Source organism: Engystomops pustulosus, chromosome 11 (genome assembly GCF_040894005.1).
Source record: "Engystomops pustulosus chromosome 11, aEngPut4.maternal, whole genome shotgun sequence".
Lineage (NCBI taxonomy): Eukaryota > Metazoa > Chordata > Amphibia > Anura > Leptodactylidae > Engystomops > Engystomops pustulosus.
The window spans coordinates 9792215-9806153 of NC_092421.1; the positions used below are offsets into that span (position 1 = coordinate 9792215).

Genomic DNA, 13939 nt, shown 5'->3' on the forward strand with positions numbered 1-13939 from the left:
CCACACAGAGCTCCTCCCCTCCATACAGAGCTCCTCCCCCATGTCCCCCCTCCACACAGAGCTCCTCCCCTATGTCCTCCCCTCCATACAGAGCTCCTCACCCATGTCCCCCCTCCATACAGAGCTCCTCTCCCATGTGCCCCCCATACAGAGCTCCTCCTCCATGCCCCCCTCCATACAGAGCTCCTCCCCCATGTCCCCCCTCCATACAGAGCTCCTCCCCTCCATACAGAGCTCCTCACCCATGTCCCCCTCCATACAGAGCTCCTCCCCATGTCCCCGCCTCCATACAGAGCTCCTCCCTCATGTCCCTCCTCCATACAGAGCTCCTCCCCATGTCCCCGCCTCCATACAGAGCTCCTCCCTCATGTCCCTCCTCCATACAGAGCTCCTCCCCCATGTACCCCCTCCATACAGAGCTCCTCCCTCATGTCCCTCCTCCATACAGAGCTCCTCCCCCATGCCCCCCCTCCATACAGAGCTCCTCCCCAATGCCCCCCCTCCATACAGAGCTCCTCCCCATGTCTCCCTCCATACAGAGCTCCTCCCCCATGTCCCCACCTCCATACAGAGCTCCTCCCTATGTCCCCGCCTCCATACAGAGCTCCTCCCCATGTCCCCGCCTCCATACAGAGCTCCTCCCCCATGTCCTCTACTCCCTACAGAGCTCCTCCCCTACGTCTCCGCCTCCATACAGAGCTCCTCCCCTACGTCTCCGCCTCCATACAGAGCTCCTCCCCCATGTCCCCACCTCCATACAGAGCTCCTCCCTATGTCCCCGCCTCCATACAGAGCTCCTCCCCATGTCCCCGCCTCCATACAGAGCTCCTCCCCCATGTCCTCCACTCCCTACAGAGCTCCTCCCCTACGTCTCCGCCTCCATACAGAGCTCCTCCCCTATGTCTCCGCCTCCATACAGAGCTCCTCCCGCTTGCGCGCTCTTCTGGCAGAAGGGAAAATACAAGCGGAGGTCACGTGACAGTGAAACACGGCGCGCGCTGCCATTGGCTGCTCTGTCACGTGACGGTGAAAAGCGGAAGTCACCGGAGCAGCTCGGCGGAGGTAAAGTGCACCGTGACTGTACTGTGTATGAGCGGAGCCGGGGAGCGGCGAGGACAGTGAGGCGGATCATCGCTTCTGCTCTGTTATCACCTTCCTGACATATAGATGCCGGGTGACTAGCCCTGTGCCGGGTGTTATGTGCCTGATCCTGCCCTGTGCCGGGTGTTATGTGCCTGATCCTGCCCTGTGCCGGGTGTTATGTGCCTGATCTTGCCCTGTGCCGGGTGTTATAGTGTCTGACCCTGCCCTGTACCGGGTGTTATGTGCCTGACCCTGCCCTGTGCCGGGCGTTATGGTGTCTGACCCTGCCCTGTGCCGGGCGTTATGGTGTCTGACCCTGCCCTGTGCCGGGCGTTATGGTGTCTGACCCTGCCCTGTGCCGGGTGTTATGTGCCTGACCCTGCCCTGTGCCGGGTGTTATGTGCCTGACCCTGCCCTGTGCCGGGTGTTATGTGCCTGACCCTGCCCTGTGCCGGGCGTTATGGTGCCTGACCCTGCCCTGTGCCGGGTGTTATGTGCCTGACCCTGCCCTGTGCCGGGCGTTATGGTGTCTGACCCTGACCTGTGCCGGGCGTTATGGTGTCTGACCCTGCCCTGTGCCGGGCGTTATGGTGTCTGACCCTGCCCTGCGCCGGGTGTTATAGTGTCTGAACCTGCCCTGCGCCGGGTGTTATAGTGTCTGAACCTGCCCTGTGCCGGGTGTTATAGTGTCTGACCCTGCCCTGCGCCGGGTGTTATAGTGTCTGACCCTGCCCTGCGCCGGGTGTTATAGTGTCTGACCCTGCCCTGCGCCGGGTGTTATAGTGTCTGACCCTGCCCTGCGCCGGGTGTTATAGTGTCTGAACCTGCCCTGCGCCGGGTGTTATAGTGTCTGAACCTGCCCTGTGCCGGGTGTTATGGCGTCTGACCCTGCCCCGTGCCGGGTGTTATGGCGTCTGACCCTGCCCCGCGCCGGGTGTTATGGCGTCTGACCCTGCGCCGGGTTCCATGGCTCTTCCTGGGCTGTTCCCGGTGTATCATAAAGTCTGATCTGTGACCTTTTCCTTTTAGGTGTCGCCATGTGGTTCCAGATTGTCGTTCTGCTTGGCATCAGCCTGGCAGAGGCTGCGGACAATGAGTGGGTGCATCTTCCCAATAAATGTGAAGGTATGTCCTATAACAAGCAAATGTCCCCTAGGCCCTGGATATCAGCTAGATGCTCAGTAAAACACCCCTCGTGATGGGCGGCGGGTGGGCCGTGCGCTCAGGGCACTTCTTTAACGAAAACACCATTTAATCCTTGTATATTTGGGGAGAAGGAGAAAGACCCACGATTATAATCCCTGTACTGAGGGTCCTGTGGCAGCAGTAAGGGGACAGTAGTGTGGACCTCTTAGTGGCACAGTAGTGGTGAGTCTTGGGTGATTCTGTGCCCGCGGTGCCCCTCTGACCCCCATGTGTGCCTGGCGATTCTCTCTTGCAGTCTGTAAGTACGTGGCAGTGGAGCTGAAATCCTCATTTGATGAGACTTCTCGGACACGTGAAGTCATCGATACCCGCTACGGCTTTCTAGACGGTGACAAAAAGCCAAACAAGATCAAGTACACAAACTCGTGAGTACTTACCGTTCACCTGTGTGTAGTCAGCATCATTCCTCGTGTCCTGGCTGCAGTGGCGCTGCACATGGTGGCTCCCACATAGAGTAAGACAAGTCACTGCTCTCTATTCCAGGGATATCCGGCTGATAGAAGTGACAGAAGGCCTCTGCCAGAGACTGCTGGACTACAACCTGCACAAGGAACGCACCGGCAGCAATCGCTTTGCCAAGGTAAATGACACGGCACACGCTGCCCTTATCTATAAGTGGTTCCTTTCCATGGATGCAATTAGTAACCCAATCACAATCCCAAAGAGTTCTCCATTTCTGAAGTCCATGCACTGCCTCCCTGTGCCTGATTGATGGGCCACACTGCTGGGACATGCTGCTGTAGGGAGCTAGTACCGGGACCGTTTCAAATACAGACAAATAAAGCTCTTTACTTATCAGTAGGGAATGCTACACAGCGCCTTCCTGGAACATGGAGAGAAAGAGACAGATATGAATTGCTGAAGAGAATTCCTGAGGGTGGGTGGAACAGGAGGGACACTGGATGTATGTGACTCAGCTCTGCTACATCAGTAACCAATCCCACAGGAAAAAGGGACACTGGTTATCTGAAGAGAAATACTGCTCCTTACCGCTCCCTACAGGATTGTTTTCAGCCATTAGTGGAGTTGGTGAGGAGGGCAGGATTAGCAGTGTCAGTGTTGGTATGGAGGGCTGGATACAGATCCAGGAGGCTCCATGACTGTATACTGCAGCTCCCCTCCTCCATGACTGTATACTGCAGCTCCCCTCCTCCATGACTGTATACTGCAGCTCCCCTCCTCCATGACTGTATACTGCAGCTCCCCGCCTCCTCGGTGGCCCTATCCTGCGGCTCCCCGCCTCCTCGGTGGCCCTATCCTGCGGCTCCCCGCCTCCTCGGTGGCCCTATCCTGCGGCTCCCCGCCTCCTCGGTGGCCCTATCCTGCGGCTCCCCGCCTCCTCGGTGGCCCTATCCTGCGGCTCCCCGCCTCCTCGGTGGCCCTATCCTGCGGCTCCCCGCCTCCTCGGTGGCCCTATCCTGCGGCTCCCCGCCTCCTCGGTGGCCCTATCCTGCGGCTCCCCGCCTCCTCGGTGGCCCTATCCTGCGGCTCCCCGCCTCCTGTGTGAGGCTTGTTAGGGGCCGGAGGGCGGCCCCGGTGACTGCAAGCACTTTTTCATGTAACTTGTGTTTTCCTCAGGGCATGTCCGAGACCTTCCAGACTCTGCATCATCTGGTGCACAAGGGCGTGAAAGTCGTCATGGACATCCCGTACGAGCTGTGGAATGAGACGTCTGCTGAGGTGGCGGATATGAAGAAGCAGGTAAATTGGGAGATGCATAGAGACTCCGGAGTCACTGCTGTGCCCCTGCCGCTTACACACTTCTTGCCGTTTCCCCTAGTGTGATGTCATGATTGAGGAGTATGAAGATGTCATTGAGGATTGGTATCGGCATCACCAGCAAGAAGACCTTACTGACTTCCTATGTGCGAAACACGTGCTGAAGGGGAACGATCAAAGTGAGTGATTAGAAGCCGCCTCCAGCGATAATCCAGATCTGTCCGCACCTTCCCTCTCCTCCAGTAGTCCTAGGTAGAGCTGTCACTTTAATATAGCTCTGTGCACAGCAAGTCCTGGACTGTCTGGGACTGCAGGAAGATACCTGGAGTCCTCTCTGGTGATGGCCTGGGTGCCCACAGAAAGGGCTCTGGGTGCCACCACTGACCTATAATGTAGCATCAATACACAGAAAGGGAATAGAACGGGGAAGAAGGGGAAAAAAGTGGAGAGTGTCTCACATACAATGTAACCTTTATTTATTAAACAGATTGTAAAATCTGTTTAATAAATAAAGGTTACGTTGTTTGTGAGACACTGGCCACTTTTTTCCCCTTCTTCCCCATTACATTCCCTTTCTGTGTATACAATGTATAAAGCGTTCATTAGAGGAGACAAACAATATCTTGTGAATAAGACCATTCACTGGTCAGTGTGGGCAATATTATGGGAATGTACCGTATTTTCCGACTATGAGATGCACCCCAGATTTAATCATCCAAAAATTGCTCTGGGGCGCCCGCAACTCTGGGGCGCCCGTTTGCTTGCGCCCGCAGCTCTGAGGCGCCCGTTTGCTTGCGCCCGCAGCTCTGGGGCGCCGGGTTTGCTTGCGCCCGTTCACATGCTTCTGACCTAGTTCTAGGTCCTGCAGTATTAATCATGGTGGGACGGCCTGGACAGGGCTCTGCTCTCTTTACCAGCGCTTCACCTGATCTCCAGGACATGGGTCTGGAGGTTCTGGTGGTGCTGGATCCTCCTGACCTTCAGACTATAAGAGGCAGACACTTTTTATAAAGCTTTTTTTTAAAAATTTTTTTGCTAAAAGTGCGACTTCTAGCCTAAAGAATATGGTACATAATATAGAATCCTTCTAGTACGTCGCAGGACCCTGACCCGGACGCACTAGGCCTGGGGTCACATCCTGATCACTTTACTTTATCTTTCGGATGTTTGTGACTCTTAAATGTTTTCTATACTAAGCAAATGTAATAATATACAAACCTAAGAAAAAAATAACACAAAATGTAGTTTATGAAGTTAAAGGAAGGTCTTTATTATTATGCGAAAAAAAGTAAGCGAGGCCTACATGTGAAAAAGTGGCCCCTAAACCTAATGACCAACTGGGCTCTTAGTGGCAACAACTGGCAACATCAGAGGTTTAATGACTTTATTTCATTGCAGCCAATTGGTAAGATTGTTGTTTTTTTTTTTTTTTTTGCTCATTAAAGTGCACAGTGCACCCAGAAATGTAGATATTTTTTCTAATTTATTAAACAAGAAAATAGAAATATCACAAGGTCATAAGTATTCGGACCCTTTGCTGTGGCTCAGATACTGTCCATTTCCTTCTGATCCTCCTTGAGGAGGTTCTACTCCTTCATTACAGCCCAGCTGTGTTTAATTAAACTGATTGGACTTGATTAGCAAAGGCTCACAGCTGTCTATATAAGAGCTCACAGTGCATGTCGGAGCACATGAGAATCATGAGGTCTAAGGAACTGCCCAAGGAGCTCAGAAACAGAATTATGGCAAGATCTAGGCCAAGGTTACAAAAGAATTGCCCATTCTTGCCGGGGTGGGGGTTTGGGTGGGAAAGGAGGAGTCAGAGTACCCGGCCTCATTTAGCTCCTTGTAAGGCAGCTCCCTTGAAATCAAGCTTGACCTACAAGAGGCCTTAAGGAAATATGGGCTCTATAACTGTTTCCAGACTGATGGATCTCATTTATTCTTGAATGTCTTTGGATCTGCCTATGATGTTGAGCTCCGGAGGATCTTTTGGACCACTTCCCTTTGTCAGGCAGGGCCTGTTAGTGCTTCTTTGCTGGAGAACAGTTGTCGCAGTGCTCAGGTCAGGGCGCGGCGAGGACAATTGAACTCAACTTCCTGAAAATGCAACAAAACAAAGTCAATTCCTGTTTTTAGGGGAGGGGCACCTACTTTGTCACACAGGGCCCTGTAGATTTTTGAGTTTTTCCAATAATAATAAAGGTCTTCATTTATAAATTGGATGTTGTGTTACATGTGTTATGTTTGTATAATATTTATTTTATTTGTTTGATAGCTGAAATATTTAAAGGGAACCTACCACCACGAATCTACCTATAAAGGTAGATCGGGTGGTAGGTGGATGTATGGGACGTGAGGAGAGACCTTTTTAGAGCTAATCCTCACGTCCCCGCTAGCCTAGCATAAACTTTATTGCCCTAATATGTTAATTTAATTAAGTGGCTACCGGGGCGTGGAGTAGCCGGACACGAGGCTACACGGCGCGGCTACTCCACGCCCCAGTAGCTGCTTTCCCCCGCCTACCCTGTGATCTTCGGCGCGCACCTCCTGGTAGCTGCGCTCCCTCGTCCAAGAAGCCGGAGTCCTGCGCATGCGCAGTAACTCCGGCCAAGATGCGCGATCTCGGGAACGAGGCCGGAGTTACTGCGCATGCGCAGAACTCCGGCTTCTCGGACGAGGGCACGCAGCTGCCAGGAGCTGCGCGCCGAAGATCACAGGGTAGGCGGGGGAAAGCAGCTACTGGGGCGTGGAGTAGCCGCGCCGTGTAGCCTCGTGTCCGGCTACTCCACGCCCCGGTAGCCGCTTAATTAAATTAACATATTCGGTCAATAAAGTTTATGCTAGGCTAGCGGGGACGTGAGGATTAGCTCTAAAAAGGGCTATCCTCACGTCCCATACATCCACCTACCACCCGATCTACCTTTATAGGTAGATTCGTGGTGGTAGGTTCCCTTTAAGTATCACAAACATCTGAAAGATTAAGACGTCATGTAGGGGGCAGATACTTTTTTACACCACTGTGATTCTAGAGTATTTGTACCTGAGGAGGTTGTAATGCTTTTCTTCTGATCAGGCTGCCTCTCTGAGAAGTGGGCTGGTAAGAAAGGAGACCTCGGCCCCTCGTCTGCGAAGAAGAAACCCAAGAAAGGTGAGAAGAAGAAATCCAAGAAGGGAGCCAAAGACCCGAGTGGTAAGCGCAATAATGGAGCGACGCCCGGGAAACTGGAAGCTCTGGAGACACAGATGCCTCAAAGCAGACCTAGTGACGAACTCTGACCAGCTGCAAGGACCTTGGACTGTGGGAGACCTTCACACGGGGCACCTGGGTCCTAATCCCTTGATATGTATGGCACTCCAGGGTATGGGAGGACAATGATCATGTCACACCTAGGATCTGATGATGGATCCCATACATAATATATGAAGAATTACTCTTTGTAGATCCTTTGACTTGAAGTGAATGGACAACCTTGGCTACTATCCAACTCTGTGCTAAGGTATGATGCAATCGCGGCTGCCTTCAACAACCTATAGGGGGCACTTACTGCATATTTTAGTATTGGGTATGCAGTGAGCTCCCTCTAGTGGTGGCTGCAAGCCGTGAAAGATGAAACATTTTGTCACTAGCTGCTGAGGCTTGTGATTGGCTCAGCCGTGTTGTGACATCATGGTAGCCTTTCCATTAAGATTTCGCCACCTTCCCACCCTAGAGTTAGTGATAAACTGAAGATCATAGAAGATTGGATCTACAGGTGTCAGGGGGTGACATTCCCTGTAAATAGTGTTGGACTGGAAATGAAATGTCAGCGCTGCAGAAGGGGTTTCATTATGGATTGTGAGCTGGGCCTGAGTTAGTATTATCACTTCATCCTGTTACGTTGTGCTCAGTTGTCCATCACTTACCTCCCTGGTCTTGATGGCATCTCCCTCCATGCTGACAGGACCCCATAAGCTTTTATTGCTTTCTCTTCTTTTATTTGTCCAGAACATTCTTGCCGCAGTGTTGTGTGGACTTTCTGTGCTGGTTTTGATGATTGTTCATGTCTTTCTGTTCTGCAGACTGGTTTTATTTTATTACATAAATAAAGATATAAATTGAAATTACAAATGTACTAGAAGAAGCAATGGAGGAAGTATCCCGGGTGCTCCCTCCTCATCACTGGAGGGTGACGGGCAGAGCATCAGCTTCACCTGTGTATTTCACTAAGAAGCTCATAAAGGACAGAGAGAGTCATAGAGAGACATCGGCAGGTTGTAGCAGAGATACAGAGGGACATCGGCAGGTTGTACCAGAGATGCAGAGAGACATCGGCGGGTTGTACCAGAGATACAGAGGGACATCGGCAGGTTGTAGCGGAGATACAGAGGGACATCGGCAGGTTGTAGCGGAGATACAGAGGGACATTGGCAGGTTGTAGCGGAGATACAGAGGGACATTGGCAGGTTGTAGCGGAGATGCAGAGAGACATCGGCAGGTTGTAGCGGAGACGCAGAGGGACATCGGCAGGTTGTAGCGGAGACGCAGAGGGACATCGGCAGGTTGTAGCGGAGACGCAGAGGGACATCGGCAGGTTGTAGCGGAGACGCAGAGGGACAGCGGCAGGTTGTAGCGGAGATACAGAGGCTGGAAGAGTCACAGAATCGCTTGGAAACCTCGCTCATCTCCTCTATTGGCAGCACAAGAAATGGTATTCTCGCGCATGCGCTTAATTTCCAGAGAGAGACCATGGTGTAAGATTTTATCATTTAAGAAGACTTAAACTTGGAGGACAGCGCCCTATGTATCCGTGATTAAAGGAAAGCAACCACTTTGTTTAAACTAAATATACTCACCTCCAGTCCTCTTGATGATGATCCTGGCGCTGGTCTTCTTGGATCTTGACCCACTGGGATCACCTAGAAAAGAGACATATAATTAGCAGCCTGGAGCCCCGGACATCTTGTCCTTGCACTGCCGGCTGTTAATTATAATTTTCTTTGATCTTGACACGTGGGAATCACCTAGAAGACCAGCGCCAGGGTCAACATCAAGAGGACTGGAGGCGAGTATATTTAGTTAAAGGAAAACAACAACTTTGTTTAAACTGCTTGACGTCACTAGCGGGCCATTGCTGCAAAAGGATGATCTATATCGTCTTCTGGATCGCGCTGGCACTATGTCAGTGCCATGCGCAGCAGGAGACCGGCTGCTCCATACAGTCTGGCCCCTACTTTCCATGGCAGCTGTAGGTCTGCCATGCACGGTGTCCTATGAGGCCCAGTCCTTAAAGGGGTTTTCCCACGATGAAAAGTTAGGGCCTATCCACGGGATAGGCCCTAACTTGCTGATCAGTAGGGGTCTCAGTGTTGGGACCCCCACAGATCATGAAAACTAGGGGTCCCACGTACCTCCGTCGGACCCCTTGTTGCTCCATCAGAGTAATGGAGCAGACGGCCGTGCATGAGCGTTCTGCTCCATTAATCTCTATGGAGCTGACGGAGATCGGAGACCGAGATCCCATGGATAGGGCCTAACTTTTCTTCATGGGAAAACCCCTTTAAAGTGTAAAAGTTTTGGAGAAGCTGCAATCCTGGGCTACATTTCATAGTCCTGCTGCTACTAACAACTTACACAGAGGTCTGATTACACTGTTTTGGAAGGCGGAAAAGGAAGCAGCCACCATGTTCCCCATAAGGGGTTAATGTCCGATATTCCTGGTGACGGCGGTGTTTATGTTTGTATTTATAACCATTGGGGAGGGGACGTGGAGCTAAATATAAGACGGTACCGGGACATAATACGGATGACGTGACTTGTGGAGAGCCTTGCACTCTACATTCTCACTTTGATGCTGAGAAGTGGAAAGTTAGTCATCTCCTTATTATCCTCGAGCCGGGCCTGCGGCTTCACCCCTGCCACCCGGCCTATCTGCTGCGGCTAATTATAGCCGTTTCCTACAGGCTGACAGGAAGTTCATGTGTGCAGTGTAACGGCCGCTTCTAACCCCTGGCCAATGCTTAATGCGAGCAGTGACAGGAGGGTAAACATCTCATTAGGCTGGAGCGATGACCTCGCTAATGAGCAAGAACAAAAACAGAGCCTCAATACCTGGACTGGACACTAGGTGGCGACAGAACCTGCTGCAGGCTCCTCCACACCGTGTGCCAAAGACCCGGGAGCGCAGTGCGAGGGTCTGATCTACACTACAAGCGGATGGTCACTGTCTGAAGTGGGACCCACAATGCAGCAGCCACATAGTGACCCGGCTACACAGAACACGTTGTTTTGCTCATTTTTATGTCATTCCATTAAAATTTGTTACACTGTAACTGCCTCTTAGGCTGAATTGAGATGGTCCAGTGTGGTTCAGGTCCGTGGTCCATGTGGCCGCTGCTTTAATCCCCACCTGTGGAACAGCAGAAATAAAACCGGTTCATCCGAATGCCTACTGTCCTTGTTGGCCCAGTATCCCTTTAGTAGGGAGCAGTAGACTTGCCCTGTGTCATAGTCGCTTAGGTTAGTGACCCTTTCACTTGTTCCTGTGCCTCCAAATTTCCAGCCATTGTGAAGTTGTGCAGCAGTTCTTACTTGTGCTGTTCCCCCCATCCCCCCCAGCAGGTCCGAGACCGGCAGACGCAAAGACTTGACCACGTGGTGCCCGACTGCACAGAGGGGGATCCTGGCATCCAGATGCTGATGGGCCCCTGCTTCTTCAGTGCACCGTCCCACCAGATCCGGCACAATTGGATTGTATGCAATGTGGCCAAATTTGCCCTTTCACAAATTAAAAACACTAATGTGAATGAGGCTTTATAGCAATTTCCTCTGTGCCAGGCCGAGTATGCATTTGCTCTCAAAGTGGAGAGCCGAAATTAGCCTCTCTCCCCATTCTGTCATCCTGAGCAATCGCCCTGCCAGGACCTCATGATGGTGTTCATGAATTTATATAAGATCAAGATCCTGGCAGGGCGATTGTTCACGGACAGTTAGAGATCACATGACCCTCAGAAGCAGAACTATTAATAGATGTATATGGGTAAATTCCCCAATATCCTACCCCCCCACACTTACACACATTACACAAAACATGAGGTTAGTGGCAAACCCCTCTAAAATTCTTTGTTACATTCCTTGCATCCTTATAAAGACCCCATTAGGTGGCAGTAACTATTGTCCTAAGGTAACTTAGTGGGGGCCGGGCAATCCAGTGTGATGGGTACATATGGCGGGCAGGAGGCTACAAGCCCTTCTATGTGAATCTGTCGGATGTGCAATAGTACAGGAATCTTTTTTTATCAGGGATGATACTTTTGGGTGAATGTAATGTATGATGTCCTATAGGTGCACTATGTGTCGGCACCCATTGTCACCCTATGTCCTCTGTGGCTCCACCGTGTACCTTAGGCCTCGAGGCGATTAGTGCAGACAGCTCGGATCTGTGCAAATGGTTAGAACCGGTTGGAGCTTTCACTTTTCTGTTTGCTCTGAAAAAGATTGACCGAGACATGTTGGGTCAGGAGAGAAGTTCCATGTGAAGTCTTTCTGAAGCTGAGCGTGTCTCCGGGCCAAGACTAATAAACACAGGAAATTGCAAGTGTAGCTTAATCGCAACTTAACTTCCCCACCTATGAAGACGACTCAACTTGTTATTTATGAACATGGCATCAATGGTGTCACTGATATGTGGTCAGATAAATCCATAGTCAACGGCCACGGGGTTAAAGTGTCATGACCTTAAAGCCCATGTCATTGTGCCCAACATTCACTGATGATTCTCTGACATGTTTTCATGGTACAGAAGCTCTTTTTCTGCTGCATAGACATTGATACATTTTGGCTTTCTGTAGCCACCACTGGGGGGAGCTGAAGAGTTTAATGCCTACTGTACATCCACTGAACTTACTAATGATGCAGTACAGAGTCTGTCTGTCACCTTTGCTAGACATGGTTAGATTTGCCTTGAATCATTAACAGTATTGAAGATAATCCACCCCACCACACCCACGATGCCACCAATGACAAAGGCAGTGCATAGGTGTGGGGCAGGAACACCCCCTGCCGCCCCGCTGTATGGTTTGGCACCACCACCTTTCCTCCCAACTTGGGCGGAGGGAGTCATCGCACTTCCCGGCTTTGCGTCTGGTATTGCAACTAAATCATGACTGGTACACCTGTTTTTTTTAGGCACGTTCTTTATTTTTAGGTCATATATAGCTTTTCTTTAGTTCCTTGACAACCACTTTAAAGGGAACCTGTCACCAGGAGAGCCATTTTTAGCACTCCCCCAGTCCCCACAGAGCATAGTACATACACTGGCAAAGTGTTTTTGTATAAAAAATAGTTTTTACAGAAAAAAATGTGTTATATAGCACCTTTCAATACCATGTGCTGTGTGACTAGATACTCGTCCCCTGGGAGTGGCTGGAAAGGAGCAGTTCCCCCCCCCCCTTACCCTTGGGAAACTGCTCCTCCATGTGTCCTTTTCAAATATATGAAAACATCCATTACTAGGCTTGGCAACGCCCCCTGCTCCACTACAGCCAATCCCGAGTGTGGGGAGTTATTCATATATTTGAAAAGGACACATGGAGGAGCAGTTTCCCAAGGGTGGGGGGGAACTGCTCCTTTCCAGCCACTCCCAGGGGACGAGTGCCTAGTCACACAGCAGATGCTAATGAAAGGTACAATGTAACATATCTTTTTTTCTGTAAAACCTATTTTTTATACAAAAGCACTTTGGCAGTGTATGTACTATGCTCTGTCAGTTAACCTAACACACTCCAACTAAACATATCTTTGAAAACTTCTATTATTCAGCAGGACAACAATATTATTATTTTCCTTTGCCATTTTAAAGTTCCTCATTCCGTTTATTAAGTTCGCACACCATCTATGCAGAGTCATGTTCCTCTAGCTCAGCTGCACCTCCAGCTTTCTCTTTAGCTCAGTCAACTCGGCTCTGCTACATCATTCACACACTGGCTATGTGACTGCTGAAGAGAAATCCTGAGGGGGGATGAATGAGGGAGTTAAGAGAGACACTGGGGGTTATTTATCATTAGGCGACTCCTTCGTACAGTTCTATGTCTATCTTTGGAGCTCCTCTACTCATCAGCTCCATTAAAGTGGCTTTGGTCCTTTAATAAATGTTTATTAGCTCTAATTGCTGTCTGGGATTTTTTTTCAAAAAGTCCCAAAAAAGTCTCAAAATGCATAAAAAGACCCATCACATCCACCAGCGGGGGCTGAATTCATGAATGTGGCTGCACCAGCAGTAGTTCTATGTTTATGCCAGAGTAATGAAAAGTCGGTGTCACGGGTGCACCCGTGCTCCGCTGCCTGTCCCCCTGCCCTCACTTACCTCTCCTGGCTCCTGACTGTGCTCCAGCTCCCGGCGTGTGATTGGAGTTCGCTAATCCGGCTCGCCCTTATAATCCGGCACCACCCTTCACTCCCCGCCGGATCTTCTCCTAGGATCTCCTATGGTTTCCATGCCAGGCTTCCCTAAGCCGTTCCTGTTGAAGAGAAAGCCCATTAGCGTTTCCAGACGCTTTCCTGTGTTCCTGTGTGTTTCACTGCGTTCCCATACGCTCCTGGTGTTCCTGACTCCAGCGTTACCAGTGTTCCTCCGTGTTCCTATCTCCAGCGTTACCAGGGTACCTCCGTGTGCTCCTGCCATCCTGTGTCAAGTCTTCAGTCTGCCTCAGTGCTTCCTGCTGTGCCTCCCAGGGTTCCAGTCCAGTGGTGTCTCCGATCCATGCCAGTGTTACCAGTGTTCCTCTGTGTTGCTGCTGTCATCCCAGGCTTGGACTGTTTCCTGCACATCCCTGTACCTTGGCTGCCACCGCGGGCCTCATACCATCTCCCGCGGTGGTCCAGAGGGTCCACTGGTCCACAGACTCCTCCCTCCAGACTCTTCCCATAGATACTTTTAGTTCTGTTGTCTGT

The 13939-nt window shown here is 50.9% G+C and overlaps 1 protein-coding gene across 2 annotated transcripts; it reads left to right on the forward strand.

Annotated features, from left to right (window-relative positions):
* The first annotated feature begins 902 nt into the window (after positions 1-902).
* Positions 903-8119, forward strand: CNPY3 (canopy FGF signaling regulator 3). Of its 2 annotated transcripts, none has more exons than XM_072130407.1 (7): positions 903-1062; positions 2113-2208; positions 2525-2654; positions 2773-2869; positions 3868-3990; positions 4070-4187; positions 7085-8119. In XM_072130407.1, the coding sequence occupies exons 2-7, from the start codon at positions 2121-2123 to the stop codon at positions 7285-7287; spliced, it is 759 nt and encodes a 252-aa protein (XP_071986508.1). In that variant the 5' UTR covers positions 903-1062; positions 2113-2120; the 3' UTR covers positions 7288-8119. The 2 variants fall into 2 exon arrangements, with proteins under 2 accessions (XP_071986508.1, XP_071986507.1); XM_072130406.1 differs by lacking the exon at positions 903-1062 and adding an exon at positions 1063-1174.
* Positions 8120-13939: the final 5820 nt, after the last annotated feature.